Below are 27,997 nucleotides of genomic sequence, written 5' to 3' on the forward strand. Positions count from 1 at the left end.
CTGTGATCTGGAATATTGCATTGCTGCAACCGCTACTGATCTGATCATTTCATCCTCCTGATCTCATGTCCTGCCCTTAAAAAGGTCAAAGTTTAGGGCTGTTAGAGCCGCTCCTTCTCTGCCTCCAAGTAATGTGTTGCTTGCAACCAAACTGGTTCTTTAACTTGAATGACAAGAGCTGTCTGTTGAAGTAAATGAGTTGCTGTTTTCTGTTGAAACTGCACATGATTTGTCAAAATGTGTCATATGTGTATTAACACAGCAAATTGGGGGAGGGATGGGTTGCACAAACAAGCACACAAACAGCAGGGAGGGACAGGAGAGAGTTTGAGACGACACACGGTGGGACAGTGAGGGACATGAGAAATGTCAACAAAAGCTGACACACTTTGTGATTTTGAATGCCAATCATTGCTAGCAATAACTGCGACCGGGATGCTGCTTTTTTCTTTTAGTTTATCATTTTTATTTCTTTGTATGCAAATTTGATGGGTTCAATTTCATTACAAATAATTCATCCATCAATTGAAGCAGTTTTAACAGCAATTTTAAAAGTCCTTAAAATTCATATAAAAGGTGTGCATAATACTAGTAGGCTGGGACTACTAATAAAGTGGTAAGGCACATGACTTGAAAGATATTTCCTAATTGTTCATATTAAACATTCTCACACAATCCGATAAAAACTAAATTATGACACAAAGAAGTGTGCATGATACTACCAGTATTGGACTACTAATATAAAGTGGTTTGCAGTTCCCAGATCACATGACCTTGAAGCTATTGAAGATAATGTGATTTTCTTTATGTTAGAAATTCATATAAAATCCTCTAAAACCTAAATTGCAGAACAAAGAGGTGTGCATTACACTACTACAGTATGCTGTGATACTCCTTCAACTGTCAGAAGTAGAAAAATGTTTCAAATTAGCAGAATAATGTATTATAGTTAACTAACACATTGATTTGTACATATATTTTATTAATAACTATATGTTTATCATAAAATTATTACGTTACTAAAGAAATTAGCCTTTCTTTTCTGGCTTGAGCACCTGCCCCCCAAAATGTCTGTGCACGTGCTTGGTTTTGAAGGATTTTGGCACATTTCAGTTTGCTTAGAAAGAAAAGATGTCAAAGAAAATCGTAATGGTGATCTTAAAAATTCATATAAAATTACATTAAAAGTTGACAAAAGGTGTGCATGATACTAAGATACTAATACTGCTAATATAAAGTAGTTACGTACCTAGATCACATGACAAAGCTTTTCTCCATTGGTTTGGCTTACTTCTTGAAACAGAAATTACATTCTCAAAAGTCCAAGACCAGTTGGCTAAAAAGTGTATACAGCAATGAGTGCATTAAGGTTTAACAGCAGCAAAGTAGTCGGTATTGGCACACAGTAAAAATTTTGCAAAAATACTCTTATTCATTGCAAGCAGTGAAATTGCAATTCAATCTGAAACTGATGAGTTTCGATGTAGGGAAATACAGTTAGTGAGCAACAAATAATAAAGTGGCAGCATGGCCATACCCGGTGCCTTGAGAATGACATTTTTTGTTTTTAACTATGGCTTTACCTCATCTGGTGATGAACTTATTTCGGCACTTGCATCAACCATTGTTATCGCCAAAGAAAATTGTTAATCCCAGCAATGAAGTGCAGAGCAAAAGTACAACTTGAATCTAATGGCTTGTAAGTTATTATCTCTATTTCAAAGATGCACTTGGTTGTAATGTCCATGCTTATTTGTCTTTCTCCTGAAGGTCGCTCTCCGCTCTGAGTGTCTGACTGCTGGCTGAGATGAAGTTGACCCAATGCTGAAGGTCCTCTGGGAACTCAGGACATTCCACCTGATAGGGTTTGAAAAAACACAAACGCTAAAGTCTTCTCAGACCTGGCAATGTTTTTCTTGGTCTTACCTTACGCTTACAGAGATACTGCATGATCTTGTCAGGGCTGCTGCGTATGACACTCTGTTTGCAGAACATGACGGCACACACCAGACCGTCTTTGCAGGACACAAACCTCTGCTCCAGAAAAAAGGCTTTATCATCCCAAGTGACCACCCGACTCCTCAGTTCGTAGACCTCACTGATGCACAGAGCCCTGCGATAACGGATGGTGGTGGCCCCCACCACCATGGAAGCCTCCAGGGCCCGTAATGCCATGAAGATACCATTACGAATATACAGAGAGAAGCGGGCAAAGTCACACTCGCGTAGGTAGCGAGCATTGTTCATATGACACATGTCGATGTCGCGGGGGGCGACCCGGCCCGTAAGAACCTGCTCTGCTGTCACGTCCCGTATGGGAGGCTGGAACCAGGCCCGTAGAACCACCGTGGCCGCACGCAGGAAGTAAAACACATCCAGGGTGCAGAAGAGAGCCAGCAAGGCGCCGAGCAGCAGCAGCAGCCACATTTCTAGGGAGGTCAGACACAAGGGCTTTACCAGAAAAACATTCAAGGATAGGGAAAATTATGGAGTGACCTAAAGTAAGGGGATGAGGGATGCCATTACAGCCTAAATACTCTTGGAGCACTCTTGTAACTTAATCAGTTTTTAACTCTGTGTCCAATAAAATAAACCCTTTGGCCACATGACAAACTTTTGACTTATCTGAACTCACTCAAGTAGTAGAATTTTTTTTTATCAGTCAGTTGTAAGTGAATATTTGAGAGATGACTTAGACCAAAGAAAAACAGGCCTTTCAAGATGAACAAGCTGTGTGGCCATTACGCATTGTTAGGACAGTGAGATAACCACATCTCAATGTGCCAAACACAGACAATACGTGTATCTGAATTATTTTAAATGCTGTACACTGATGTTACTATTATGATTTATGATGACACCTTCATTGGCTGTGTGACAGACGTCCGTAACCTGCTAAACAACCTGTTTAGAAAACTTGCACATGGAACCTTTTGCGACAATTTTAGAGACTTGCACTGTAGTTCGTTATAAAATGTAAATGGTAATGCATAGCTGTGCGGCGCTTTGAAAACACATTTTAACGGGTAGTTCAGTCGCTAGCTTTGCGGCTAGCAGTCTGCGCAACAACGAGTGTCAAGAACAACCTTTTTAACGAATGACGAAACGCTGAAACTCACCCACTCACACTTTTTTTGTTGCTGTAACCACCAAAAGAAACCGCAAAGGTTAAACCAAGCAAGCCATTTTGCAGGGGAAATTTAACACGACCACTTCCGGTTAATGCCGGACAGAATAAGCGTTTACGCCGGTCACCATACAAATAAAGAGCGGAATGATAAACCATCAAAGAATTTGGGATTTGTGTTTAAATGGTTCACTTGAAGTATTTATTTGTCGGTTGGAGACATATTTATCACACTTACAGATGTGTATTTGATATTCCCGAAACCGGATGTGACGCAACAACAGGGACGACGATGATTGACACGAGTCAATATAAACACAAATAAATGACATCGTAAAATTGTCACAGTAAAACAGTAAGTTCAAGCATTGAAGGGTTTAATTTTATTTTGACATACATACGTTTTGCCCTGGTATATATCACATATTACAATTGACAATTCCACATGTACAGAAGGAGCAGGAAGAAGCAGGTCTTATTCAAGCCTACCCTAGTCTTCCTCACACTTCAATAGCTAACACATTTATCCATCTATTTTCTATGCCGCTTACCCCCACTATTCACTTCCTATTTCATTTCCTATACATGTGCCCCTCGCCAGTTCCAATGCAACATAAGTAAATGATAAAACAATACAACAATGTGTTACAATGATGTTGAGGTTTGTAAATAAATTGTATGACTTTGTATATATAAATTGTATATAAAAAGTATATATCATAATAAACCAAGACAACACATACATTGTTGGATGATCAGTGAGTACAGACAATGTCATATTTGAGATAGTCCTACAAGAAATGAAGAATAAGGAGTAAGCACAGTTGTCATATGACATATACTGTATGTACAGGTATTTATTTCCCTGTTCAGGATTCTGCTTCCTTTGTAAGCATCAACTGCTTGTACTGATCCGTGAACTGCCTCATTTTCATGCATTGAGTTCTCTACTCAATCTGTTCCATCATTTGACTCCACACACCGATATACTGAAGGTGTTTACTATTGTTTGTGCGCATAAATGAAGTTTAATTTTTTTCCGAATGTCATCTATCTTCATGTAATTGTACTAAATTTTTACGTAGCAGCTTCATTTTTTGCTTCATGCATAATTGTAGCAGTTTACAAAATACATATTGTTAATTAAAAATATTACCATTGTCAAACCGAGCTTCAGAAATGTATGTGCATAGCAGAAATTAAAAAAATTCAAAAATTTAAAACTACAAATACAAAAAATGTCCATCATTTATACTTTAAATAGAAAACCAAACTATATGCAAATCGATCACACTGTCAAATACTATGATATTTACGTATTGATCCAATCACTTCCACGTTTTAGTAGAAATCTTATCAGTTCAGTAGCTGACTTGTTGAAGTGACCAGTTGGAAACATTTGTTGGGACAGTCCAGTCCTGTCCTGTCCTGGATTACATGTGTCCTGCCACTGAGTACTTCACCTCTTTTCCTCAGGCTTTGCTACTTGATCACCTCCTGCCCATTGGAAAGCCTTTTCCATCTCTTCCAGCTTCCACCTCTGGCAGGAAAAAGGTGAGCAGGAAAAGAGTGAAGCGACGATTTAATTTGTTCTTGCTGTCTTTCGTCCACAAATCAGTCTTCCTACCCAGGCTGGAGATATTGTGAGGGGATGAAGGGTGAGCTACTGGAGCAGGTGAGAAACCGCCAGTGGAGGTCGGACTCATCTTCCTCAGAGTGCACCTGGTCACCCGCAGGAGTTTTAAGGCAAACTTTCCTGTGTCGGGACGTCCTAGTACAGACGTCAGCTTGACTTTTGTGCTGCAGAGAAGTCCTCGAGATAGCGTCCAACGAATTTATTGGCTTGAGGGAGCCGCAAAAGTTCAAGTGAGAAAGTCTGGGTGGAGCGGAGGGAGGATGTGGTCTTCGGATGGTCGAAGCAGTTTGTGAGGTCTTTTCAGCACTTGTTTGTTCCGATGGAAGTCTGGAGGAGATGGATGGGAAGAAAAAAGCATATATCTAAATCTATGCAGGTATCGGCCAACTGTGGGACATGTGGACAAACATAACGAGGCTTTCGAATGTTTAAAAATGTAAATCAATAAGAGCATTTTTATGTAAATGTTCCGACTTCAGTAAACAGTGTGCTGCTGCTATGAAATATACCAAAATGTGATATTTTCTTGCCAGTTTTTCTTCATAAAATGTAACCAAACCGGTGATAGTTGATTTCAATATGCAAATAGGTTAGAAAATAACTTTAATTATTGCTTGCCATGTGACACTTTGGTGCCCGTTTCAGGAGAATGACCCATATTTAAACATATGTAAAAAAAAACAAAACTAAAAAACGATGATTTAATGATTTAATAACACCAGCAATACTACCACTAACAATCATACTGTTTCTATTAATTTTTGTAAATAATTTAAAAAATTAAAAAATAATTAATTAAAAACTATTAATTAATTTCCAGAGTTGCAGTCCTTTTTATTTAGCATTACATTAAATTTAATAAATACAATCACTGTTTACCTTCTGTATTAATTGTACTCACCTGAATGACCTTTTCACTACTTTATCTGGGATATTGGAGGGAGGTGATGGATAGAGCTCATAGTCTTTTTGAATAGCACCTCGAAGCTCTTTCAAGTCTAAAAAGACAGTCATATGAAATGTAATTATTTTTCTTTTACTCTTCAATGGTTATTTGCAGTGACATATTGAGTAGTGAGTCAGAGGAGTCAGAGTCTATACCTTCCATTGAACTATATTATAAATGTACTGTACGTGTATCCATGATTCCAAACTTGTTCAACCTTAAATCTAATCAAAGTAAAAATCACTGAATTTGGACATTTCCTGATAAAGCACAGGGAAGAAACCTAATATGAGGCTCTTCAGGCATCTCTTCTTGGCTTAGTGTGCAAGGCCTGCCAACCATCTGTGTGGACTCACTGTTTGCACCGAGTTGGATCATGGTACCTGCCAGTTTCTGTTTGTCAGTGCGGTGCCAATAATACAGTGGGAGTAAAAAGCATGTGAACCTTTTGGAATGTCTTGCTTTTCTGCATAAACTGGTCATAGAATGTAGTCTGATCTTCATCTAAATCACAAGAATAAACAGAGTCTGCTTAATGTAACGTTACATAAACTATTATTCATTCATTCATTCATTCATTTTCTACCGCTTATCCTTACTAGGGTCACGGCGGGTGCTGGAGCCTATCCCAGCTGTCTTCGGGCGAGAGGCAAGAGTACACCCTGGACTGGTCACCAGCCAATCACAGGGCACATATAGACAAACAACCATTCACACTCACATTCATACCTATGGACAATTTGGAGTCGCCAATTAACCTAGCATGTTTTTGGAACACGCATGCACAGGGGGAGCATGCAAACTCCACACAGAGATGGCCGAGGGTGGACTGAACCTTATTTTGCCTTAAATTGCAACAGATAAGCTTATATGAATATCAAATGTAATTAAAAACCCTAAACTGCATTTAAAACAGGATCACATTCATGTTATTGTTGTAGTTGACATTGGGATTTGCCTGATTTGTCACACAATTTCTCTGTTTACCTTGGAGTAAGATCACTGCAGCTGTAGCACACCTTCACAATGATCCCGTCAGTGAAAGATGTTTTCTTTTGCTCCAAAATCCACACAATCATGCATTTGGATGCACAGAAATGAATGTGCTATGACTCTGGTAGCAGCAGCTAGCTAGAGTAGATTACACATCAGACATGGGTGGATACTTCCCCTCGAATGATGTCTGTTTTGTCAGGTTGATGCTTCACATTTGCACTTTTGACAAACGCTACTGTTTCAGAGCATTATTTTTGGTCACGGGTCCATGAAGGGCCATCACACGGTCCGGATCCAGACCAAGTCCACCATTTGGTGATGGTTGTTATAGACCATTGCTTTCACCAGCCTGTGTAACGACACACACGGAGGTGCCTGCAGAACTTGCTTCATCTTGTTTGCTGGAAGGGCGTGAGCTGGAAGGTGTCACTGCTGTCCTTCCATAGAGAGTAATAGGTTTTTTTTTTGACAGCTGAAGAACAGCCATGTCAAATGCAAGATAGTGTTAAGCTCTGCTCAATGAATGAATGAATTTGACTGCCAAGATGGAGAATTATATATCCAGAATGTGAGCCCTCCATAAAAAGACAAAACATAAGACCACTACTCTCAATTATTTATAATATTTATACAACAAAATCATCTACTCATACACTCAGTCAAGATACTCAAGTTCAGGAATGAGGAAGAATGGCCGCTAGATGGCAGCATTTGCCGCCAGTTCTTACAGCATTTACCTGCAAGGGTTGGTTCTGGTTCCTTATCTTCACCATATCTCCTACAATCCTTTTTGATCATTTCCTGCAAGAAATACAAATCACACAGCCCCCAGAAGGGACTGATGTTATGCAGTGTATATGGCAGTGTTATGGGGCAACTAAACTAGCACTAAACTGTCCCGAGTGGAAAAGTACAAAGTTAATGTATTTTTTGGAAAGAGCCAAGGAAGCACATTGGATAAAAATAACAACCCGAGAAAGACGGAAAGGAATTTGTGTGACCGCTAAGCGCTTAAGCAGAAGGGTTCCATCATTATTTAGCCTCAAAAATTCATATCTACATTGAATGAGAACCACTGTGTGTGTTATATTGTTTTTTCATGTGTATTAGCTATTTGTCTAAGTATGGAAAAGGCCACATCAAACAAACCAGTTAATCAAAAAATATCTTTTTTGGCCTATTCCCCAGTGGGTCTAGCGCTGGGCCAAATCATGTATGAGGTTTTTTGTCCAAAACAACAATAACATCTGTCTTCAGTCCAACCAAGTTACAAGTTTCCCCACTGAGGGACGAATAAAGGCATATCTTAATCTTAAGGCATATCTTAACCCACTCAGAGTGCTGCTTATCACAGCTGATAACTTCTACACATCCTAGCAGACATCTGGACTCATTCATTCATTCATTCATGCATTCATTTTCTACCGCTTTTTCCTCACGAGGGTCGCGGGGGTGCTGGAGCCTATCCCAGCTGCCTTCAGGCCAGGGGTACACCCTGGACTGGTGGCCAGCCAATCACAGGGGACATATAGACAAACAACCATTCACACTCACATTCATACCTATGGACAATTTGGAGTCGCCAATTAACCTAGCATGTTTTTGGAATGTGGGAGGAAACCGGAGTACCCGGAGAAAACCCACGCATGCACGGGGAGAACATGCAATTGGAATTGAACCCTGGTCTCCTAGCTGTGAGGTCTGCGCGCTAACCAGTAGACCGCCATGCCGCGGCACATCTGGACTCAATACCTTATATAATGACACATATGACAACGTTACATGCTTGTGGTGCTTTTACCCAGCGAGTATCGGAACACGTATGAGTGTTGTGGGATGAAGGATTGAAGGAAGATACACAATTCTTGCACGTGTAACATAGACGCTAATAATTATCGTACTATGCAATAATATTACATGGTTTGTGAAATCCACATTATTGCAAGTATCTGGTGACCCACACATAGTATAAAGGTTCAGGAATTAAAGCAAACAGGATTAATGATTAATTCAGAATTCAATGCCTTACCTGTATATACTTTACGTATGATTTTAAAACTGCACATTCTTCTATCAGGATGCACCTGTGAATGATAAGACAAGTAGGTAAGGATCTCACAGTATCTCACAAGTGAGTACACCCCTCACATTTCAGCATTTTGGTTACAGTATATTATCCCCCCTCAAGGGACCATACTATAGAAAGTAAACTTAGATGTACTCTATGGTAGTCAGTGTACTTGTACAGAGGAATAGATTTACTATCCACTGAAAATGATGCAATCCACAGCTATTACTTTCCAAATGGCAAGTGAGCAGCAAAATAATTGTGTCTGGTGGTGGAAGCATCTGTCTGGGGCTCCACGAGTGCTGCTAACACAAGGGAGCTGTGGTTTATTGAGGGGAAACATGAATTCAAAAAATGTACATGGCAGTTTTCCAATATGATAAGCAGCCCAGAATGACAAATGCCTCGCTGAGGAAGCTGACGGTAATGGAGTGGCCAAATATGTCTCCTTCAGATCAAAGCCAACCTGTGGAACATCCACAGGTTGGAGAGCAAGGTGTCTAACCTAAGAAGACTTGATCATCATATAGGCGTGGAGGTGGATTCTAGTTACACCCTGTGCAGCTCTGGTGAACTCCATGTCCAAGAGGATTACGGCGGTGGAGGACAACAATGTTGCTCACACCAAGGACACAATTTGGACATGTTCACTCTGACATGTTCTCACTGAAGATGAGCTCCATACCGACTTGTACACTGTACACTGACTTGTGAAAAAGTGTTTGTTCCCTTCCTGATTTCTTATTTTTTTTACGTTTGTCACACTTAAACGTTTAAATATGAGACAATGACAACACAACTGAACACAAAATGCAGTTGTTAAATTATCCATTCATCCATCCATCCCTTTTCTATACCACTTATCCTCATGAGGGTCGCAGGAATGCTGGAGCCTATCCCAGCTTTACATAGCATGTTTTTGGAATGTGGGGGGAAACCGGAATACCCGGAGAAAACCCACGCACGCAATAGGAGAACATGCAAACTCCACACAGAGATGCCTGAGGGGGGAATCAAACTCAGGTCTCCTTGCTGTGTGGCCTGCACGCAGTTTTTTAATGATTAAGGAATAAAAATGTCATTTTCAGCTGTGTTGTCACTGACTAATATTTACATTTGTTTGACGATCTCAAACATTAAAAAAAATAAGCAATGAGGAAGGGGGCAAACACTTTTCCACACAACTGTATATCCACCTTTACTTTCTATCGTGTACTGTGAGATACTGTAGGTGTAGTTATGTAGTTATAGTTAGTTGAAAAAGTGAAAGAGAGGTGTCTTCATGGACAAAGGCATGAACAACCAGAATCTCGGTCATGCAGTAAACCCAGTTGTTGTACACTAACATACAGTAACTGTGTCTGCATGAAAAAGTTGCAAAGGCTCAACAAAGCGAGGACGAATAAGTAATTTTCCCGAGGAAGCCTGTTCGTCCCTCTCCGGTTACATAACCACAATCAAAACTTCTGGCGACTTGGGATGCACTCTCTCACAATGGACCCTTTTGTGCGGCTCAAGTCAGGAAGTGGATGTGAGGCCAGAACCAGAGAGAGGGGAACAGGCTCTCGTCCAAGGTAGCCCCAATGGCTGCAATGCTACACAGACCATGAAGAGAGAGGGATGGAGGAGGAAAGAGGAAGGATGGAGTGGAGGAGGCGGAAGGCAAAGTAAAAAGCTACTCAGGACAGCTGCAGGGAACTAAGAAGAGAAAACGGGTTGAAACTTGATTCTCAGTGATTTACAGCCAATTAGGTCCATACAGCACATAAAGTGTGGATGACTGAAAGTATGGAGCTACGTCCTTTGTGCTACTTACTTGATATGCTCCACCACTTTGTTGATGTCAATGATATTCAGCTTGTCCTTCACAGCTTCTATCTCCTCTTCCACATGGGAGTGGATGGAACAGCGAGAGCTCAGTCTTCAGGAGACAGGATACAGGAGGAGGAGGAAGAGGACAAAACTGAGAAAACAGTCACATTATGAGCGCTTTGGCATGGTGGCATGGACCATACCTGATTTCATTTTTGGGTTCGGTGCTGATGTCAAGGCGACCCAGGGCAAAGTTTACAGTCTTTGCGTTGTAGCGACTTAAAAACTCCTTGTCGTGCCTGTAATGACAAGACAACATTCAAGTACCATGGATGTTTCAACACAATATAACAAATATTGTAAAACCAATATATCAGGAGCCCTATAAACACAAAATCTTACAATGGAAAGCTTAAGTCGCTGCATCACATACTCTGAAACTCCCTAAAGAAGGAGAAACAAGTAACTGAACTAGGGAGTTGCAGGTGCACCAGCTTGGTTTTATTTGTCCTTGCATTTGGGAAAATAAGCCTTTTCCACTCAGAGAACTCACACAGATAATGATACAGGAGTGAGTGTGTGTGTGTATGGATGGATGGATGGATGGATGGCTAACTGTGGCATCAGGACCACACAAGAAGAGTCCAATAAGCTAAATCACTTTTACAAGGCACCCCCCTCACACAGCTCAAATCACAAAAAGCACCCTTCAGGCCCCTTGCTACTGTTGGTGCCATTTGACCTTTACCCCCGAGTTCTACTGAGAAGCATTGTTGGTAATTAGGTTTAAAGTACACCAAGAATAAGAACAAGTGAGAGATTGCTTTATCAACCAACCGAACAGAAAACACTATGTTGTAGGTCAGTTTTCTGAACATTACTTACTTTATGCAATTATACACACATGCACACACACATACACAATTGTACAAAAAAATCAATGAAGAGACAAGATCAGTGCTGGCACAGCCTGTGGGGGCACTAATAAATTATGGCAATGTTCTGGCAGTAAATAACAACAGACTTAAATTTCCCCTCCAGTCAATGGGACTTTATGTGGTGAAAGAAGGTTTCAGTTTGTAATGTTACTGAAACTAAATCTCCTAATGCTTTGCATTTCTCAAGAGAGACTAAATAGACTCACTCTGATATTTCCGTATTGACACTCTTTTTCTAAGCCCGCTTTTTCTTTTTCCTTTGTGTTTCTTAGATTAGATACCTTAACACTGCACGAAGTCAGCCATGGCCTGTCAGGCATGATCGGTTGAAAAAAAGGTTCTCCTCCTATTCTGTGTGGAAGTGGTGAGATAAATAAATTTGAGGCTGATTGGCTTGTTCGCTCGCTAGCTTTTTAGCTCACTAGCTAGCAGTTGTCTGGAGTCCCTCTGGAGTCCCTCCAGACAACCCTCCCTCCCTAAGAGTTGAGCAATGAATGTAAACAAATAATAACAGGAGAGTAAACGTGACCATATGGATATTATTTCATATCGACAGTGCTCTAATAATGCTAAAAACTAGGGATGTCTGATAATTATCGGAAATGTGATATCAGTTGATATCGGTATCTGATTTTTCCCCGATCATGAAAACTGATGTTGTATATATAAAATGAACATAAAATTTAAAAAAATCTATAAAATGTTGTGTATAACACATATGTGTTCATCCCACCACAGGTGATATGTCATGTTACACATATCGGCATTGGTATCGGCTGATATCGGCAACGGAAATTGAGATTTGAAAAAAGCCAATATTGAACATCCCAACTAAAAACTGTATTTATAAAGTCATAAACAGGTTTTCTATGCTCTAACTACAAAAATATTCCATTTATTAACATTGAATCAGAGATCGTGGAAATTATTTTATTGCATTTAATGGCTATAAAAAAGGGATTACAGTAATATATTTCTAATTATTTGATGGTCAAAGCTTGTTTTTTTTCTCTCCGTAAGGTTGAAGACATGGTGAGACTAAATGGTAAAGCAGTCATTCAGCAGTCATGATGCAGGATGTCAAACAGTTCACAGCAGCTACGACGAGATTTGCCACCAAGGTTAGAATGTCATTATTAGGAATGCAGCAAGGACAGTGTATGTAAGTATATCTGTTGGGAGGGCAAATGGAAGCTTACTGAGAAGACAGTGAAAATTCCACACATCTAAGAATAATCCTTGAATATTAATCAAAGAGAAATTCAATGTTACTTGTAACTTGTGAGTTATCCTTCTTCCCACATCTTTCCAGGAATGTAAAATTTAATGCAGTTAACATTTTCTTCATTGGTTCTGTTGCTATTGATTCTAATTTGGTGGATTGATGGTTAAGTCTTATCGGTAACAACAAAAAAAACCCCAAGACATAATGGCAATTCTGTTTTGTATTGTTTTAATAGACGCATTGATGTCACATGGAAGTAGGGTTTAAAAAAGACATTTTTCTCATAATATGATTATTTTAATGTTATTTTTTCCCGTGTTTTGTTTTTTACTAGGAACATTTGCCTTTAGGAGCACAAGACGAAAATGCAGGTGCGCACACCGACCAGGAGTGAGGCGGATAACTCCAACTAGCTGCTGTCAGAGAGACAGACGAAAGTGAGAACAACATGCTTTTATTGCAGGTTTGAATTACAACAGGAACAATAATCACTAATAAAAATCCCTAATAAAAATAAAGGTCACTGTTGCTGCAGTAACCCACACCAAGCTAAAACTCAACTCTGAACCCCCGATGTCATTCCCTGTCTGTAGGCCACTCAGCTACCCTAGAATACATTTGTAGCAACACACAAGTCTTGTGCACAAGTCTTATTTATGTCTTAAATGGCTTACTTTATTTTATGATGACTACATTCAGGAATATGAGTGTAAAAGTGACTATAGGGATGCTAGTTCACGTCTATTTAGATGTAGGTTTTGTATGGTCTGAATATAAAAATATTCTATTTATAAAGAAGGAATCCTACTTTGCATAAATTCACTTATCACAGTTGGGTCTGGAAACAATTAACTGTGATAAACAAGGGATTACTGTATGTATATAATGTGTAGTATTAGTACATCTTTGCAGTGTTTTCAGTCGTTTTGATAATGCTGCTGTTTGTGACACTTTTTAAATATGCAAAGCAAAAGCATGTGTGAAAAGCACAGCATGAATGGACGCACAAAAAAAATAAAGTAACAATAGGGAAGTAGTCAAGCAAATTGCCAGGCAATAAAATGTCACAAGAAAAGAAAACAGAGAACATTATGTGGTGCTATTCTTGTAGGTTACAAGGGGCAAAATTCCTGGCAGCAACAACTTAGTTGCCCGGAGAAGTACAAGCTCATATGGAGACAGAAACTCTAATATACACACATAGCTAGCCGCTTTACAACTCTTCTTTGTTTTCCAATAAAAGCCATTTGATTGCAAAGTACCAGTTGCCCATCAATGGCCTAACATGAGAGGGAAAAAATTAAAAGCAAACAGCAATTAGGCTGTTTTATAACAACAGCTTGGATTTTTACAACCCTGATAACTTTCTTTCATAAAAAAAAAACTAAATAATGATCAGAGTGGCAAGCGCTCCAAGAGCTATACTCAATATTTCTTCACTTATCACAACGGGTTACCGTTTTAAGATGTGTATTTAGCCAGCCAGTGAGCGTACCCACATATATTCTATCCAACAATACTGCACCTCTAAAATAGAGCACAGATGTCTTGCGGAAAAATGGAAAAATGTCTTGTTCGTTCTCAGAGCACATTGCAACAACCCTACTTCCTGTTCCTTCTTTTCTGTCTTATTTGTAAGTGACGAGAGAGCCCAATATAACATTTTATGCATGCCTTTGTCAGTTTCTCCCATCTATTGGGAGAAACAACAAAAAACAGCAAAAGTAAAGATGATGGATATCCATCACTTTCCATGCAATTTTCTTTCAGACTAACAACTGCTATTTGACAGTCATCTTAAGGTTCAACTAATGCGAGAAAAATTGCAAATCATGTGTGGCAGTATAAGCTTGTTAAGCGTGTCAAATGGGAAGCTGCAGTCTGGGAGTGTTGTGACATAATGATGTTAATTCAAACTACAGCTACATTATTTTTTCAATTATATGGTGTGCCTATCCATTACAAAATCCACATCAAAAGTGTAGTTACAAAGTTGCAGACAAACAAACCCATTTGGCTGAGTTAATAAAATTGAGTTTTGTTGCAAAGGGAGCTTGTGTGTGACAACATGCACCAACCTTCCCTCCCGAAGGAATTTCTCTTGGAGATTCTCCAACAACATCTTGACCTCGGCCCTCACCAGCTCCTTGATCACTGGCGGGTCGGCCAGGGGGCCCCTCGGACGAGCGAGAGGGCCCCCTGCTTTGTCGCCGAAGAGTCCGCCCTGCTTTCTATCCTGCCATATCTTGTACCACATGACTGCCTGCAAACGAAAGAAGTCACGGTGAAGACAGCAGTTTTGTGCATGAAGAGTTTTCTAAGAGCGTTGAACTGAACGCAACGTAATTGTAAATAATGAACTTGAATGTGAACTTGTGCGGATTATGTCAGCTATTTGCACTTGTGCTGCAACAGCTATTATTGTCACTGCCCATATTTTACTAGTGGCGCTCGACTTGCTTCACACTGCATTACACACAAAGCATTGCGCACACTAGTGTAACAATCAAGCAATTCTTAAAGAGGGCTGATTTTTGCCGCTTTGTATTGAGTTGTGGACTCCTAGAGAGCAGCTTCACACAATAATCCGCACAGAAAGCTTTCTTGATCTTCCAGATTCTGCAAATTTTTCAGTAGTAATTCCATGGAATTTCTGCTTCCCACCCCAACGGTCTGTTTAATTTACTCCATAGCCCTCCCGAGGACCTCCGGATATGTAGCGCTTACTAACTGTTTTCAGTGCATGAAACAACACTACAATTTGTTGTGGCTTTTGTTTGCAGGGTGTGAAGAAATAAACATGCATACGCTAAAAATAATAAATCACGCATAAAATCACTTTATATTCAATATTGTTCTACAGTTCCACTACGACAATACATAAATGGAAACAGTGAACAGTGTTAGGTGGTGATGGATGTCTTTTAGTTTTCTTTTAAAAGCAAGGTTAGTCTTTCATTCTTACTTTCACCAAAAAATTTAAATGAACTAAACTTTGAACGACTTCAAAATTGATATTGTGAACTATGAATGTGAACTATTCATATTTATACGATGTTAACTGAACTAGTTCATGAGAACTATGAACTTGCACAACACTGGAAGACAGTCACCGGGGTTACATTTTATAAAGGACAAGCTGTAGTTCTTTGAGCTGGAAGAATTTTTGAAAAACATTTTCTGTTTATTCATGCAAACCACAGAGGACCAGATGTTGAATGGAAGCAGATGTTAATTGGAAGGAGGCTGAATTGTGAAAACTCATATCTAACATTGATTTTTTCATTTTAATAATAATTACAATTAATAATTTGGAGTGTGGAAAGGCAAATATAGTTCTCCTTGACCACATGATCATTTATTGACAATATATTGCACAAAACAGCAGTAAGAGAACCAATGTGTGACAGCGGTAAGAAGCAATTTGCTCATCCAGTATTAATGCCTGGAACACAGGTAGTCCCGCAAAAAACATGTAATGACCACATTTCCACTTTGTGCCCTCGTGTCCCGGTTCTCCTAAGCTTCACGGCACCAGCGGTGCTTCTGACAAAGTGTATTCGACAGTGAGTGCTCCTGCTTGGGCAGGCGAAAAGGAGGTAGCGCCCTCGTGTCCGGCTTCCCCTGAGCATCACCACACTAGCGGCGCTCAAGGATTCTAAGGGTTCCAAACAGTATCTCATGAGCTACCAGTAGCTCCTAACCACTTTTCAGGTAGCGCTCCAAAAGGTTAATTCATTTATTATCAACTCCTATACTGACAAAATTAGAAAGTGGGGTTTGGCAGTAGTCTGGAAGTAGTCAGGAGTAATCACAACAACGTGGGCGTGCCGTGGGTGGAATAAATTAAAACCGACCATTTTGGAAATCCAAGAAAATACAGCCAGAATAGGTACAGATTCTGAAAGATCTAGAAAAACTTTCTGTGCGGCGGATCGTATTTAGCTGCTCTTTAAGTCCACATCTCACTACAAAGGGCCAAAAACGAGCACAATAGATCCCCTTTAAAGGGCTTCATGGCTCACAGCCCCCCGCTACCTCCTTATACAGTAAATTAGTGTGAATATATTGACAGTTTATTTCTATTCAGTTAAAAAGTGGCCGTCTAACCTAGCTGCCATTGACAATGCAGCCTTGATGGAGGGTTGAGTGGCGGTGTTGAGGAATGGAGGAGAACCCTAAAACCTTTCATATTGGTGCATGAATGGAAGTCATTACAGAGCCACAAAAGAAACAGTCAGGGATAGACCAAACAAAAAAAATGAGAGGAGTGAGGAAATGAGGACTTGATCCACCCTCCAGAGAATGCAATCACAAATTAAATAAAGAGAAGCCTCTAAAAGTCAAGCATTCTGAAGAAAATATGCCTCTGTATTCGGTTATGTGAGACAATAGCGCAGATTGTGTCAAACTTTTTCTTTCTCTTTTTTGCAACACTTATTCCAAACAGTGGACCGCAACCGAGCATGACGCCAGGCTAGACAGCACACAATACAGTATACAATAGTTACTTTAATTCCACTGTTAACTGTGATTATACTTTATTGTACTTTAATTTGTATAACTTACATAAAACATTCAACCTTAGAGGGTGCGTCGTAAAACATCTTATCACATTCTTTCAGTGCGTGGGCTAGTTTACACACATACACACGCACAAACACGCATACGCACCTTGTCACGCAGTAGGTGAACCAGGCAGGAATACTGACAGTCACACGTGCAAACAGGCATGGAAATAACCAATAACAACAACAAGTAATGTCCTTGCACACACAACTTCTCCCCACACAAGTTAAAGAATGTACGAGCAAATAGTCTTATCGGCAGTCAAGGATTAGCTTCTTTAACGCTGTTATGCCTCTTGTGGGCCTCATTTGTGAGATGTATGCATGTGAGATTATGATTTACATATGAAGTGAATCGCACTGTATCTTCTAATTTGATTTCTTTTGTACGGCCTTTAACTGTCACCACTTATCATTTTTTCCTTTTGCATGTGAAAAAAAGGACATTAAACTACATTACATAATTGACGACAATATGTCTGAGCCCTTTGGGTATGTGTGCACATTCTATTATGCCTCCACATGGATTAAAAGCGGCTTCTGGATATTGCAATTACAATTACAATTACAACATAAGATGAGAGCTGTATGGTCTGAGTTGTTTTTTTTGGGCCAGTACAAGGGTTGAAAAACAAAAAAGACACAGAAAAAAATCTGGTGTTTGCGTATTTGTCTAGGCATCAATTACTTGTTTTTTTTGCCATTTGCTGGTGGTCCCAGAGAGTAACCCCTGTGAAAAAACGGAAATGTAATGAAGAAGTCCGGAAACCAGTCCAAAGGCTTCTGAAAATCCTCCAGCATACATGAAAGTGAGCACGGTCAGTAGTTTAGCATCAAAACAACACAAGCAGTGAGTAAAAAAATAAAGAGGCCATCCTTTTTTTTGTTTTTTCCCACATATCAAAACTTCTCATCAGCACTGCAGATGTGTCTTGAGTGAGGTCAACATGCTAGAGCTGATGGCTCTAGAGTGGGCCTTGTGTAAATATTGATGTCTGGCTGGCTGGCTTACACTTGGACGGCACTGCGATGCCACTTCTTTCTTTTTAGACAACTTTGGCTTTTATTAGGCCGTCTGGGAGCTGTAATTGCTGACTTTATGCAGCTCAGATGTAAGCTACTTGTAAAAAAGAAAAAGTTATTTTTTTACTGGCAGGACTGCTGAGCTGGGTAAAAATCCGATTCACTCTGAGCATGACAGGAAATTCTTGTAGGTGGTGGGGAGGGATTTGACTAGAAACAGACACACTTTTGAAAAGGACACGTGAAAGAATAAACACAAGCCGCGTCATTAGGTATACTTGCACATTATAACAACATACAATTAAAGCATGATAAGAGATGCGGTGTCCTAATGAAACAGTAGGTGCCTCATTTTCATCATTAAATAAATGCTACACCTCAAATAGCAAAGGCAAAAACAAACGTTACGTTGCATGTTACCGTCTACTGGGCTGAAGTGTGGAGCAGACGTTTGTCAGCAAGAAAAAAATCTTAAATAATAATTATTATAATAATAACAAACTGGTAGGGTTGTCAACATCTGGAAAAGTAAACTAAGGAAGCACTCTGAGAGCGCAGAACTCCGCCAAGCACCAGAGGTGCCCAATATTTTTTGGATCGGTCTTGGATATTTTGTATAGAACCTGTTGGAAACTTGTCCTGTAGTTTGTTTACAAGTGCTCTGACTATTTTTTGGAGTTACATGCACAAATGCCAAAAATGGTCCTATATTGCAATGTTAAAGAACCCTTTAAAAAATCCTCCTGTCACATTTGAAGTGAGGCTAGTCAGACAGCTATGGCTACCTACCTGCCGCCAGAAAGACAGAACAAAAATGATAGAGGAGTGTATCGAATGCATTGACCAGTGAATAATACTACATATCATTCAGTGTGTGTTTGATCCCTACTTTTATCTAGTCACACATGAATTGACTTGTGATGCCTCATATTTTAGTCGAAAAACGCAACCATTTAGTCTCAGTCCGGAGCCTTGGATATTTTATTGTATTATAATATATACGACTTATAGATGCATTGGTAAAAATAAGGACCCCCGTCCAAAATAATCATCTATATATGGTAATCAAATAATATTTGTGGGCCAAAATATCTGAAAAAATGCTATATAAAAGAAATTAAACAAAGACCTCCTACTTAAGATATGGCTTACCACTCATATATGCCTGAGACTCTCTTCCGTTGGGTAAATTAACACTATTTAAAAATACTGTCTTTCAACTAGTCAAAATAAGGTACCACTAAAGGTAAATGTAAAAAAAAAATCCAACAAAATTCCTTCGTACCTCAGCGTGTAGCTCCGTGTACGTGTCGACCAGCGAGTGGCCCAGGGTGGTGTGAATTTTTGGCATCTCAGAGCGTGGAACATGCTCAACAATCAGGCTCCACAGAGAATGACCCGGACACCCAAACGGGTTCCCGCAGGTAGACTGCATATGGGTGGCAGTCTGCTGGTAAAGACATAGAAAGACACTAATAATCACTTTTATTGAAGCAACTCATTATATTATTCACTGAAAAATGAAACTTTATGGAAAAGTGAGCTTTGCCTTCAGGTGTGCTGATGGGCCCCTGAAAGGCCAGTGAAAAATAACATTGCTTAAATGTATGGAAAAACTATATGTGTAACAAATTGGCAGCTGTTGGAACACCTATGTGGGGAAGTGCAGTCAGTGTGTGCATTCCAGGGGCCTAGTGACCACCTTAACTTGGCTCTGGAAATTTACATTTAGCTAAATAATGTCCATTCATTTAATTAGCATTGTTGGTCCTAAGTAACTGAAAGAGTGTTATATTGTTTTTAGATTGTTATTATAACGTTAGCTAGCTAATGTTAGCTCACTGGCAAACAAAAACCAAATATGACGTTTGTGACGTGTTCATTGGCATATTTAATAACATAACTGGAATTAAAATTTGGATTTCTGATAGAACACTAAAGAAAAAGAGAAAGGGAAACTCACCTTCAGTCTGCACTTAGCACGACTCTGGTATCCACGGCTAACATCTCAGTTGCTAAGGGGAGAGCCATCGCGAGACTTCGCGTGGCTTACAGTTCAGGTCATTTAACTTGAATATTTTTGGACTTTTGACTACTTTTGACTCACGTCACCTTCTCGCGTCACTTTAATATGTCGTAATAAAATAAATAAAAATATGTGAATGAGAGTGTGACAGACGAGAGTGCACAAACGTATTTAGTCAAGTATGCAACTCAGAAATTGGCTACTTTAGAAATGTTAAAAGTGGGGGAGGGACGTAGTTGTACATATATTTATGTACCAGTGCCTCCACCCCCTTCCTTGCGTTTGAAGTCCCAGACAGTCACAAGAGCTTGGAGCAAAGTCAAGACATTTTTTAGCTACAATGTGACAAATATCCCTGCCAACTTTCTGCACTAGTTTCTCTTCACTGAGTTGTATTCAAAACCCCCAACGGCATGGCGATGTTGCTCCTCTTCTTATCGCTGATCCTTTGCACTAAGGAGGCCGCCTTCGGCTTCTCGGTGGCCGGGCAGCAGCAACAGGAGAACACCTGTGAGGCCAACGGCAGCATCTACTACGTGGGGGAGTGGTACTTCCTGGACTCGGACCAGTGCACCCAATGCGAGTGCACCCCCGAGGGCTCAGCGTGTGCCCGCACCGACTGCACCTCACTGCCGGCGGCGTGCATCCATGTGAGCCACTACCCCACCGACTGCTGCCCCCGCTGCGAGAGGATCGGCTGCGAGTACCGGGGGGTGGTCTACGAGCTGGGGGAGAACTTTCGGGTGAGACGCAATGAAACAAGTATTAATAGCGACTTTTTCCAAAATATATAATAGTTTATCTTTAAAGAGTTTTACTCACACTCACTAGACAGTTCATTAGGTACACCTGCACTTCAAAATATGTTTTTTTATATAGAAGAAATGCATATTGCTAAGACAACCACTAATCATCTCCTTTGGTATCCTACAAGCTTTTTGTCACGTATTTTCCATTTCCGTATTTATGCATGTGAACAATTATTTAGGCGTGTTGTAGCGCCCCTTTGTGGTGGGTAAGAATAGACATTAACGGGACACTTCATTAGGTACACCTGCACCTGCACCTCATTAAAGATTCATTCAGTCATTCATTCATTTTCTACCGCTTATCCTCACGATGGTCGCAGGGGTGCTGGAGCCTATCCTAGCTGTCTTCGGCAAAGAGGCGGGGTACACCCTGGACTGGTTGCCAGCCAGCCAATCACAGGGCACATATAGACAAACAACCATTCACACTCACATTCATACCTATGGACAATTTGGAGTCGCCAATTAACCTAGCATGTTTTTGGAATGTGGGAGGAAACCGGAGTACCCGGAGAAAACCCACACATGCACGGGGAGAACATGCAAACTCCACACAGAGATGGCCGAGGGTGGAATTGAACCGAGGTCTACTAGCTGTGAGGTCTGTGCGCTAACCACTCGACCACCGTGCAGCCTCTCATTAAACATACTGTATCAAAATGATCTTTTTATAAAAAAAAATACGCGACTAATATTTTTGCGGGCTGCACGGTGGTCGAGTGGTTTCTTCAGGAACACTTTAAACATCAGACCACATCAAATAACAAAATAAGGTTTTACAAAGCTACAGGTTTGTGATCATGGGGGAGTAGTTGTCTGGATGGCTGCAGGTCAAAAGCTACTTAAACCATGACAAGGTTGTTACGGATTGAGTCTGATGACTTGCAAGTCGTTTTGCCAGCTTGTATGGTAAAAGTTTCGGTATTCAGTGAACAACATTTGTTACTTTGAAGAAGTCAAATATGACACTGACATAATTTATTCATATGAGTTTTCTCCCTAGCCTACTGAATGTGAGCAGTGCACGTGTGACAGTGATGGCATCGCCCGGTGTTTGGTTGCAGACTGTGCCCCTCCCTCCTGTGTCAACCCTGTGTACCAGCCAGGAAAGTGCTGCCCTGAGTGCAAAGAGGGTGAGTTGAATAAAAACATATACAACGGTGATGGAGCATGTGAGGGAACGTCACTCACTTCTTGCCCTCTTGCCCTAAAGGTCCAAACTGCTACGTGGACTCGTCTCACAGCCAGGTGATTCCTGCCGGGGAGCCCGTCTGGGTAGACTCCTGCACCAAGTGTCGTTGCCATGACGGCCAGGATGCCGGCTACTGGGAGGGAAACCGTCTGGCCACCTGCACCCGCCTGAAAAACTGCACTCCTGAAACACAAAACTGATTGTGGTGTCTGCAGAGGAGCAGCTGGGGTGTTTGTTACATGACGCAGTCCTTCCTGTTGGATCCGCCCCACACCATCCATCTTCACTAATAAGCTCAGTGCACCAGAATCCGTGTGTTATCCACATTTTGGGGGATAGAACATGAACACGAGCCAAAGTCGCTATTTTGCTACTGCTCAATGTAGCATCCACTGACTTCAACGATTTGATACCCCATGGAGGCCCAAAAACTATAGATAAGATGTAATTGACCCGTCCCAGGCTTATGCAGCACAGCTCTGATGCAATTTAGATTAGCAAATTGTTTAGCAAAGCAATAAAGCCATCTTTATGGCGATTCATGTTTTTGTGCTTTTTGTAGGTGTTGCATGTACAATGAAAAACTCAATCGGGACTCGTTTCAGTCATGATCGGAAGTGAGTAGAAGTAAGTTTGTGCAACAAATTGATAAAAGCATAGAAATTAATGATTCCTTTCATAGAATGTGTGCAAAATGATAATTTTTTTGTAATATGTCATACTGGATGTGTTGTCAAATATTGTTATGAAAGCACACAATATCTAAACTAAATGTCTTTGTAGCTTCTAATTTGGGTTTTGTGCACCGTGTACAATTTTTTTCAGAGAGTCAAGACATTTCCTCAGAAATGATGCTAAAATTAAAGATGTTAACAAAAGTGGGGGAAAAATAGTATAAATTTACTGAGAAAATAAGGAACTTAAAAAAAATAATGTTAACAAAAGCGGGAAAAAATACTAGACATTTTAAAAAATAGAAAAAATACTAGAAAATGAAAAAAAAACATGTTAAAAGTCACAAAAATCACTATAAATTAATGCACATAATAATCAAACTTGATAGTTTTGGTCAATTCTGGATAAAGCACAAAAAAAGAGTTCATCAAAACAATCTTTAACCAGCAGATTTATTGATTGTATAGAAAAATTAGTTTTGATATGACATAATGCATTCAATATAAGATACAATTTTTAACATTCAATGTACAAAAGAACTTGGATTTACAGTATATTGATGTTCTTTTTGATGTTCTTTGTTTATAAACAAAGACCACACAGGCAAGAAAGCCCGCCCACTGTGCGCACGGGCAGGAAGTGTGTATCCTGTATGGAGGAAGTAAACACCGGATGTGTGCTTGACGACCGTGGCTTCAACAACAGCACCCTCCATTTTGGAGTCCATTAGGAGACATCAAGCACTGTTCACGGCGTCTCCTCACTTCAAGGAGATAAGTACAGTTCCTGTGTAAAGTACACACCGGGGGCCATGTTTCTATTCTAAACTCTAAACATGTCAGACCTTTTTGATGAAATTAGGTCTGACTGTGATATGCGGTAAGCTTGATGGCTTTAGTACGATTTTGTACAAAATGTGTGGCAATTTTGTAGACAGGACAATATTTTTGTTTCATGAACAGTCATGAAATAATGAAACTGTACTCCTAATAACCCAACATGTTGTGAGTTTATGGCAGATGTGTCTGACACATCCATTTGTTTTTGGTTGTTTTGGGTCAGTAATTTACAAAATATACCCTTTTGTACAATTTCCCACTAAATTCCTGTGAGACAATGTTGATTGATGAAGCATTGAATGAATAAAAAGGCAAAAAAAAATGTATTGGACATTAAGGGCATCGTCGCTGGACAGGATTTTGGATTTGGATGTGTCACATAATGAAAAAACACAATTAACTTTTTTGCAAAAGCCTTGCAAGTCCACTTTATGTATGATGATTTAAAGAGTGATTTAACATAACAAGGGTCCAGTGTTCTCCCGTCTGTGCTGTTAAAAACATCTAAAGCAAACGACGAAACATTTTTAAGTATCTCCATTGGCCTCCAGAACTGTCTTCCAAAAATAGAAAAATACTTACAAAAAAAACTCTCGTGATTATCAATATCGGTGACACTCATCTTAATTTACATTTTTCCCCTGGGAAAATTTAGTAGGTCCAGTTCAAGATGATTTGATGACTTTTTAACAGAAAAAAACCCTTACAATATTCATAGAATAAGCATTTTTCCCCCTGCAAATTGACGCCATCTGGTGAAAACCATTTCAATCCAAGTTTACGATTTGATGGCTTTTTAAGATAACATTTTCATATTCATGCATGTAAAAGTATTTAGCTAAACAACCAATGATAACATTCATTCATTCATTAATTTTCTACCGCTTATCCTTACGAGGGTCGCGGGGGTGCTGGAGCCTATCCCAGCTGTCTTTGGGGGAGAGGCGGGGTACACACTGGACTGGTCACCAGCCAATCACAGGGCACATATAGACAAACAACCATTCACACTCACATTCATACCTATGGACAATTTAGAGTCGCCAATTAACCTAGCATGTTTTTGGAATGTGGGAGGAAACTGGAGTACCCGGAGAAAACCCACACATGCACGAGGAGAACATGCAAACTCCACACAGAGATGGCCGGGGGCGGAATTGAACTCAGGTCTCCTAGCTGTGTGGTCTGCGCACTAACCACTCGGTCGCCGTACACTGTACAGTAATCCCACTTTTTTCATCAGAGTTCAACAGTTCAGAGTTCTTATGCTGTTGTAATTCTACACTTGATCAAACCCACTTAAGATTTGTCAGATCAAAATATTGATCCCTGTGCAAAATGTCAAAACTTTGCTAGTCCAATTCATTACTTCCTGAATCAGCACTCTAAGCATCATGGGAACAGTAGGTCTTTTAGCCATAAATGAACCACATCATTGTCTAAGCCGCATGTTTCATGTGAAAAAAGTAGCGGTTTACAGTCCTACATTTACATTAATTTAAAAAATAATCATTAAAATTTGCTTCAATATTCATATTATTCGGCTCCAGTACCCCCCGCGAAGCTCGTGAGGATAAGCGGTAGAAAATGAATGAATGAATGAATTCATATTATTTTTTACTAATAATAAACCATATTGAAACACAAAACAATATGATTTATTAGTATGTTTTTGAAAAACCATCATAAAGTAAAACCACAAAATTCGAAGTGGCGAGGGATAACTGTACGTACGTTTTAACAACGACGTGTGTTTACCCAATTGACATCTCCATTGACCAGCTATCAAAAAAACATATTACCGTATGTTGATCTGAATGTCAAATATTGACACTGCGTTTTTCTGTAAAACAGAAATATGACAGGCATGGTTATCATCAGACAGCGTCCATCTACCACTTTTAGCATAGCTACATATTTTGCTCAGCTTCGAGTCATCCGAAGCTTACATGTGGCAGCCGTAAGGGTTACCACACATTGTTGTGGATAAATTCAAAAGCTTTATTACTTGACAGCATTTATATCGCCTCATAAACAAATTAAAATATCGACTAGAGACGGGAGTTGATTGCGACACTAAACCCTGCAGCGGGACGACGGCAAGAGGCAGGGAGGAAAGGTCAATTGGACTCTGAAAAGGCAATTAAAGGTGATAAAATGCAAAAAATAACAATAAAGAGGGAAGACATAATGAGTGTGTGCGCTTCAGAGAGGCCAAGATAAGAGTGACGATGAGCTGGAGACAGTTTCCCTCAGAGGAAGCTGTCAATACACAACTTTTCAGAAAATAAAAGCCCACAAATAAGAAATAAACATCTTAAACGTGAGTTTTGGTTTTTTTCATTGAACTAATAGAAATACTGAAACTACTGAAGGCATCGGCTCGGCATATAGGCGACAACAGTAACGGTGCCAGAACAGCAACAAAGGACAAGGTAGATGAATGATTGAATGATTCAAATATATGATAAGAAAATATAAAATAAAATATATGATAATGAAAAGTACCTTGTTTCTGCAAAAAAATGAACAATAAATGTCTACCAAAACAAAAATATGTCAGAAAGAATAGTGTATGATTGATAAGGCTCATTGTTTCTCATATTGTGATGAAATAGACTCCCATATTAAAAGTGACAGCTGATGAAAATAAAACGTGAATCACTGTTTCATTTCCTATAAGCTGATATTTTTCATGAAGCCAGACAAGTAATAGAATTCGGGTGTATTATTTTGTCTGTAGAAGTAAAACATAAAATTATATAAAAACAAAAATGCAATGTGCCACTAAGTCAGATATAGATGTATAGCACAAAATAAAATCAATAAAAAAATCAAGTTAAAATGTCATTTTGTGTATCTTATTTTGTCTGTAGAAGTAAAATGCATTAAAATAAATTTTTAGGAGTATTAATATGTCTGTGGAGCCACTTTGTTAAGCCCTTTGTGCCTCAAATAAAATGAAATAATATTAAATACATGAGCCCAATGAGTCCACAGAAGATTAGCTTAAAAAAAACAGAATGATGAAGTAATTAAAAACAAGATAGCGTCTTCTGTGCAACAACAACAGGCTTTTAAAAATAAATGGTATGACTATTATATCGGGAGTATAAAGTATTATGACCCCGTTGTGCCTCACACCATGTCAAATAATAAGATTATTATAATACAAGCTCAGTAACTGCACCTTTACCACTCACATTATCAGAACAAATGTGGAATCAATAAAGTTAATCTCAAATGATTCGCTTCCAAAACAAACAGCACCGTTTTTCCCCACAGCTTCAACGTGTATATTCATATATTCATGTTGCAAAACCAGTAGTTCCATTATGTCACCAGTGTGGGCTCGTGTGGGAGATGCAGGCACCATACATTCATTCGTTCGTTAACGCCGACGGCGTCAATTTTGGAGTATTTCGGTAGCGAAAAAGGTGACTCCTGCAGGAAAATGTACTTATGTGAGTGGGATTAAGAGTCAGCTGATATGCACGCCATCGCTATTGTATGCTAATGATTCCATTAGCCGCCATTGGCTGCCTTCTTCATATTTCACTGAATAGCATCCCAGCTTCAATGAAGTCTTCTGGGAGATCCCTCGCCATGATGTTCATGGTTTTTGGATATATAACAAAAAAAATCCACGTGAACTTGAGGTTTTTGATCCCCTACTGCCATTTTATTTATTCCGGAATTGTTGCAGTCCTCATTCAGTGAATCCCCATGGTTCAGCTCCATGCCTGTGGACCAGTGGGTATCTTCCGTTTGAAATTGCCCGGTTTGATTCCAACTGTGGCCTAACGTCTTCAAATTCAGAAGGTACGCGACCTGTCCGTAGTCCTGACAATAGTGTGCTTGAGAATTCCTTACTTCCTTCATCCAACTCCGCTCATCCGGCGCTCCTATCCACGGAAAGGCCTAGGGGGTGGTTTACCGATCTCCACTGAGATGTTGGTGTACAGCGGGTACCTCTTGGTCTGGACAAGTCTATAGGTGAGAGAACTGATGCCGTCCTTTTTCATGGTGTTCTTGGTGTTCTGGATTTTATTGAACCTGGAGACAAAACAAGAAGAAAAAGGTCAAAGGTTAATAAATAAACAATAAAGCCAAACTT

At 39.8% G+C, this 27,997-nt stretch overlaps 4 protein-coding genes across 6 annotated transcripts in view; 1 reads left to right on the forward strand and 3 right to left on the reverse strand.

Annotated features, from left to right (window-relative positions):
- Positions 1–435: 435 nt before the first annotated feature.
- LOC131125036 (protein THEM6) lies at positions 436–3,220 on the reverse strand. 2 transcript variants are annotated; one of them, XM_058066154.2, is made up of 3 exons: positions 3,120–3,220; positions 1,927–2,429; positions 436–1,857 (listed from the first exon to the last, which is right to left on the reverse strand). In XM_058066154.2, exons 2-3 carry the CDS (start codon positions 2,425–2,427, stop codon positions 1,750–1,752), a joined length of 609 nt encoding a protein of 202 aa, XP_057922137.2. In that variant the 5' UTR covers positions 2,428–2,429; positions 3,120–3,220; the 3' UTR covers positions 436–1,749. The 2 variants fall into 2 exon arrangements, with proteins under 2 accessions (XP_057922137.2, XP_078647625.1); XM_078791499.1 differs by lacking the exon at positions 3,120–3,220 and having other exon boundaries at positions 1,927–2,444.
- A 200-nt stretch (positions 3,221–3,420) lies between these two features.
- On the reverse strand, positions 3,421–20,645 carry ccdc24 (coiled-coil domain containing 24). 2 transcript variants are annotated; one of them, XM_058066150.2, is made up of 9 exons: positions 20,303–20,645; positions 19,625–19,786; positions 14,827–15,011; positions 10,789–10,884; positions 10,590–10,694; positions 8,735–8,789; positions 7,443–7,506; positions 5,665–5,761; positions 3,421–5,090 (listed from the first exon to the last, which is right to left on the reverse strand). In XM_058066150.2, exons 2-9 carry the CDS (start codon positions 19,772–19,774, stop codon positions 4,751–4,753), a joined length of 1,092 nt encoding a protein of 363 aa, XP_057922133.2. In that variant the 5' UTR covers positions 19,775–19,786; positions 20,303–20,645; the 3' UTR covers positions 3,421–4,750. The 2 variants fall into 2 exon arrangements, with proteins under 2 accessions (XP_057922133.2, XP_057922134.2); XM_058066151.2 differs by having other exon boundaries at positions 19,625–19,789.
- Positions 20,632–24,199, forward strand: LOC131125035 (von Willebrand factor C domain-containing protein 2-like). Its single transcript, XM_058066152.2, has 3 exons — positions 20,632–21,108; positions 22,178–22,307; positions 22,388–24,199. Exons 1-3 carry the CDS (start codon positions 20,779–20,781, stop codon positions 22,564–22,566), a joined length of 639 nt encoding a protein of 212 aa, XP_057922135.2. The 5' UTR covers positions 20,632–20,778; the 3' UTR covers positions 22,567–24,199.
- Positions 23,491–27,997, reverse strand: part of b4galt2 (UDP-Gal:betaGlcNAc beta 1,4- galactosyltransferase, polypeptide 2) — a 98,043-nt gene continuing 93,536 nt past the window's right edge. Inside the window, exon 8 of the mRNA XM_058066147.2 lies at positions 23,491–27,936. Within this exon, the coding sequence (XP_057922130.2) occupies positions 27,786–27,936 (151 nt within the window). The 3' untranslated portion in view covers positions 23,491–27,785. The remainder of the gene's footprint in view (positions 27,937–27,997) is intronic.

Source organism: Doryrhamphus excisus, linkage group LG6, assembly GCF_037039965.1.
Source record: "Doryrhamphus excisus strain RoL-2023G ecotype Guam linkage group LG6, RoL_Dexc_Guam_v1.1, whole genome shotgun sequence".
NCBI classification, from domain to species: domain Eukaryota; kingdom Metazoa; phylum Chordata; class Actinopteri; order Syngnathiformes; family Syngnathidae; genus Doryrhamphus; species Doryrhamphus excisus.

Bases quoted from the DNA above. Each gene is read 5' to 3' on its own strand.
- ccdc24 (XM_058066150.2), bottom strand. From the start codon at position 19,774: ATGCAGTCTACCTGCGGGAACCCGTTTGGGTGTCCGGGTCATTCTCTG. The intron at 8,790-10,589 runs GTAAGTAGCACA...TATCATTCACAG, and splicing joins AAAGTGGTGGAGCATATCAA to GTGCATCCTGATAGAAGAAT. The intron at 5,091-5,664 runs GTGAGTACAATT...CATCTCCTCCAG, and splicing joins GTAGTGAAAAGGTCATTCAG to ACTTCCATCGGAACAAACAA.
- LOC131125035 (XM_058066152.2), top strand. From the start codon at position 20,779: ATGGCGATGTTGCTCCTCTTCTTATCGCTGATCCTTTGCACTAAGGAG. The intron at 21,109-22,177 runs GTGAGACGCAAT...TTTTCTCCCTAG, and splicing joins AGCTGGGGGAGAACTTTCGG to CCTACTGAATGTGAGCAGTG. The intron at 22,308-22,387 runs GTGAGTTGAATA...CTTGCCCTAAAG, and splicing joins CTGCCCTGAGTGCAAAGAGG to GTCCAAACTGCTACGTGGAC.
- LOC131125036 (XM_058066154.2), bottom strand. From the start codon at position 2,427: ATGTGGCTGCTGCTGCTGCTCGGCGCCTTGCTGGCTCTCTTCTGCACC. The intron at 1,858-1,926 runs GTAAGACCAAGA...AAACCCTATCAG, and splicing joins AGTATCTCTGTAAGCGTAAG to GTGGAATGTCCTGAGTTCCC.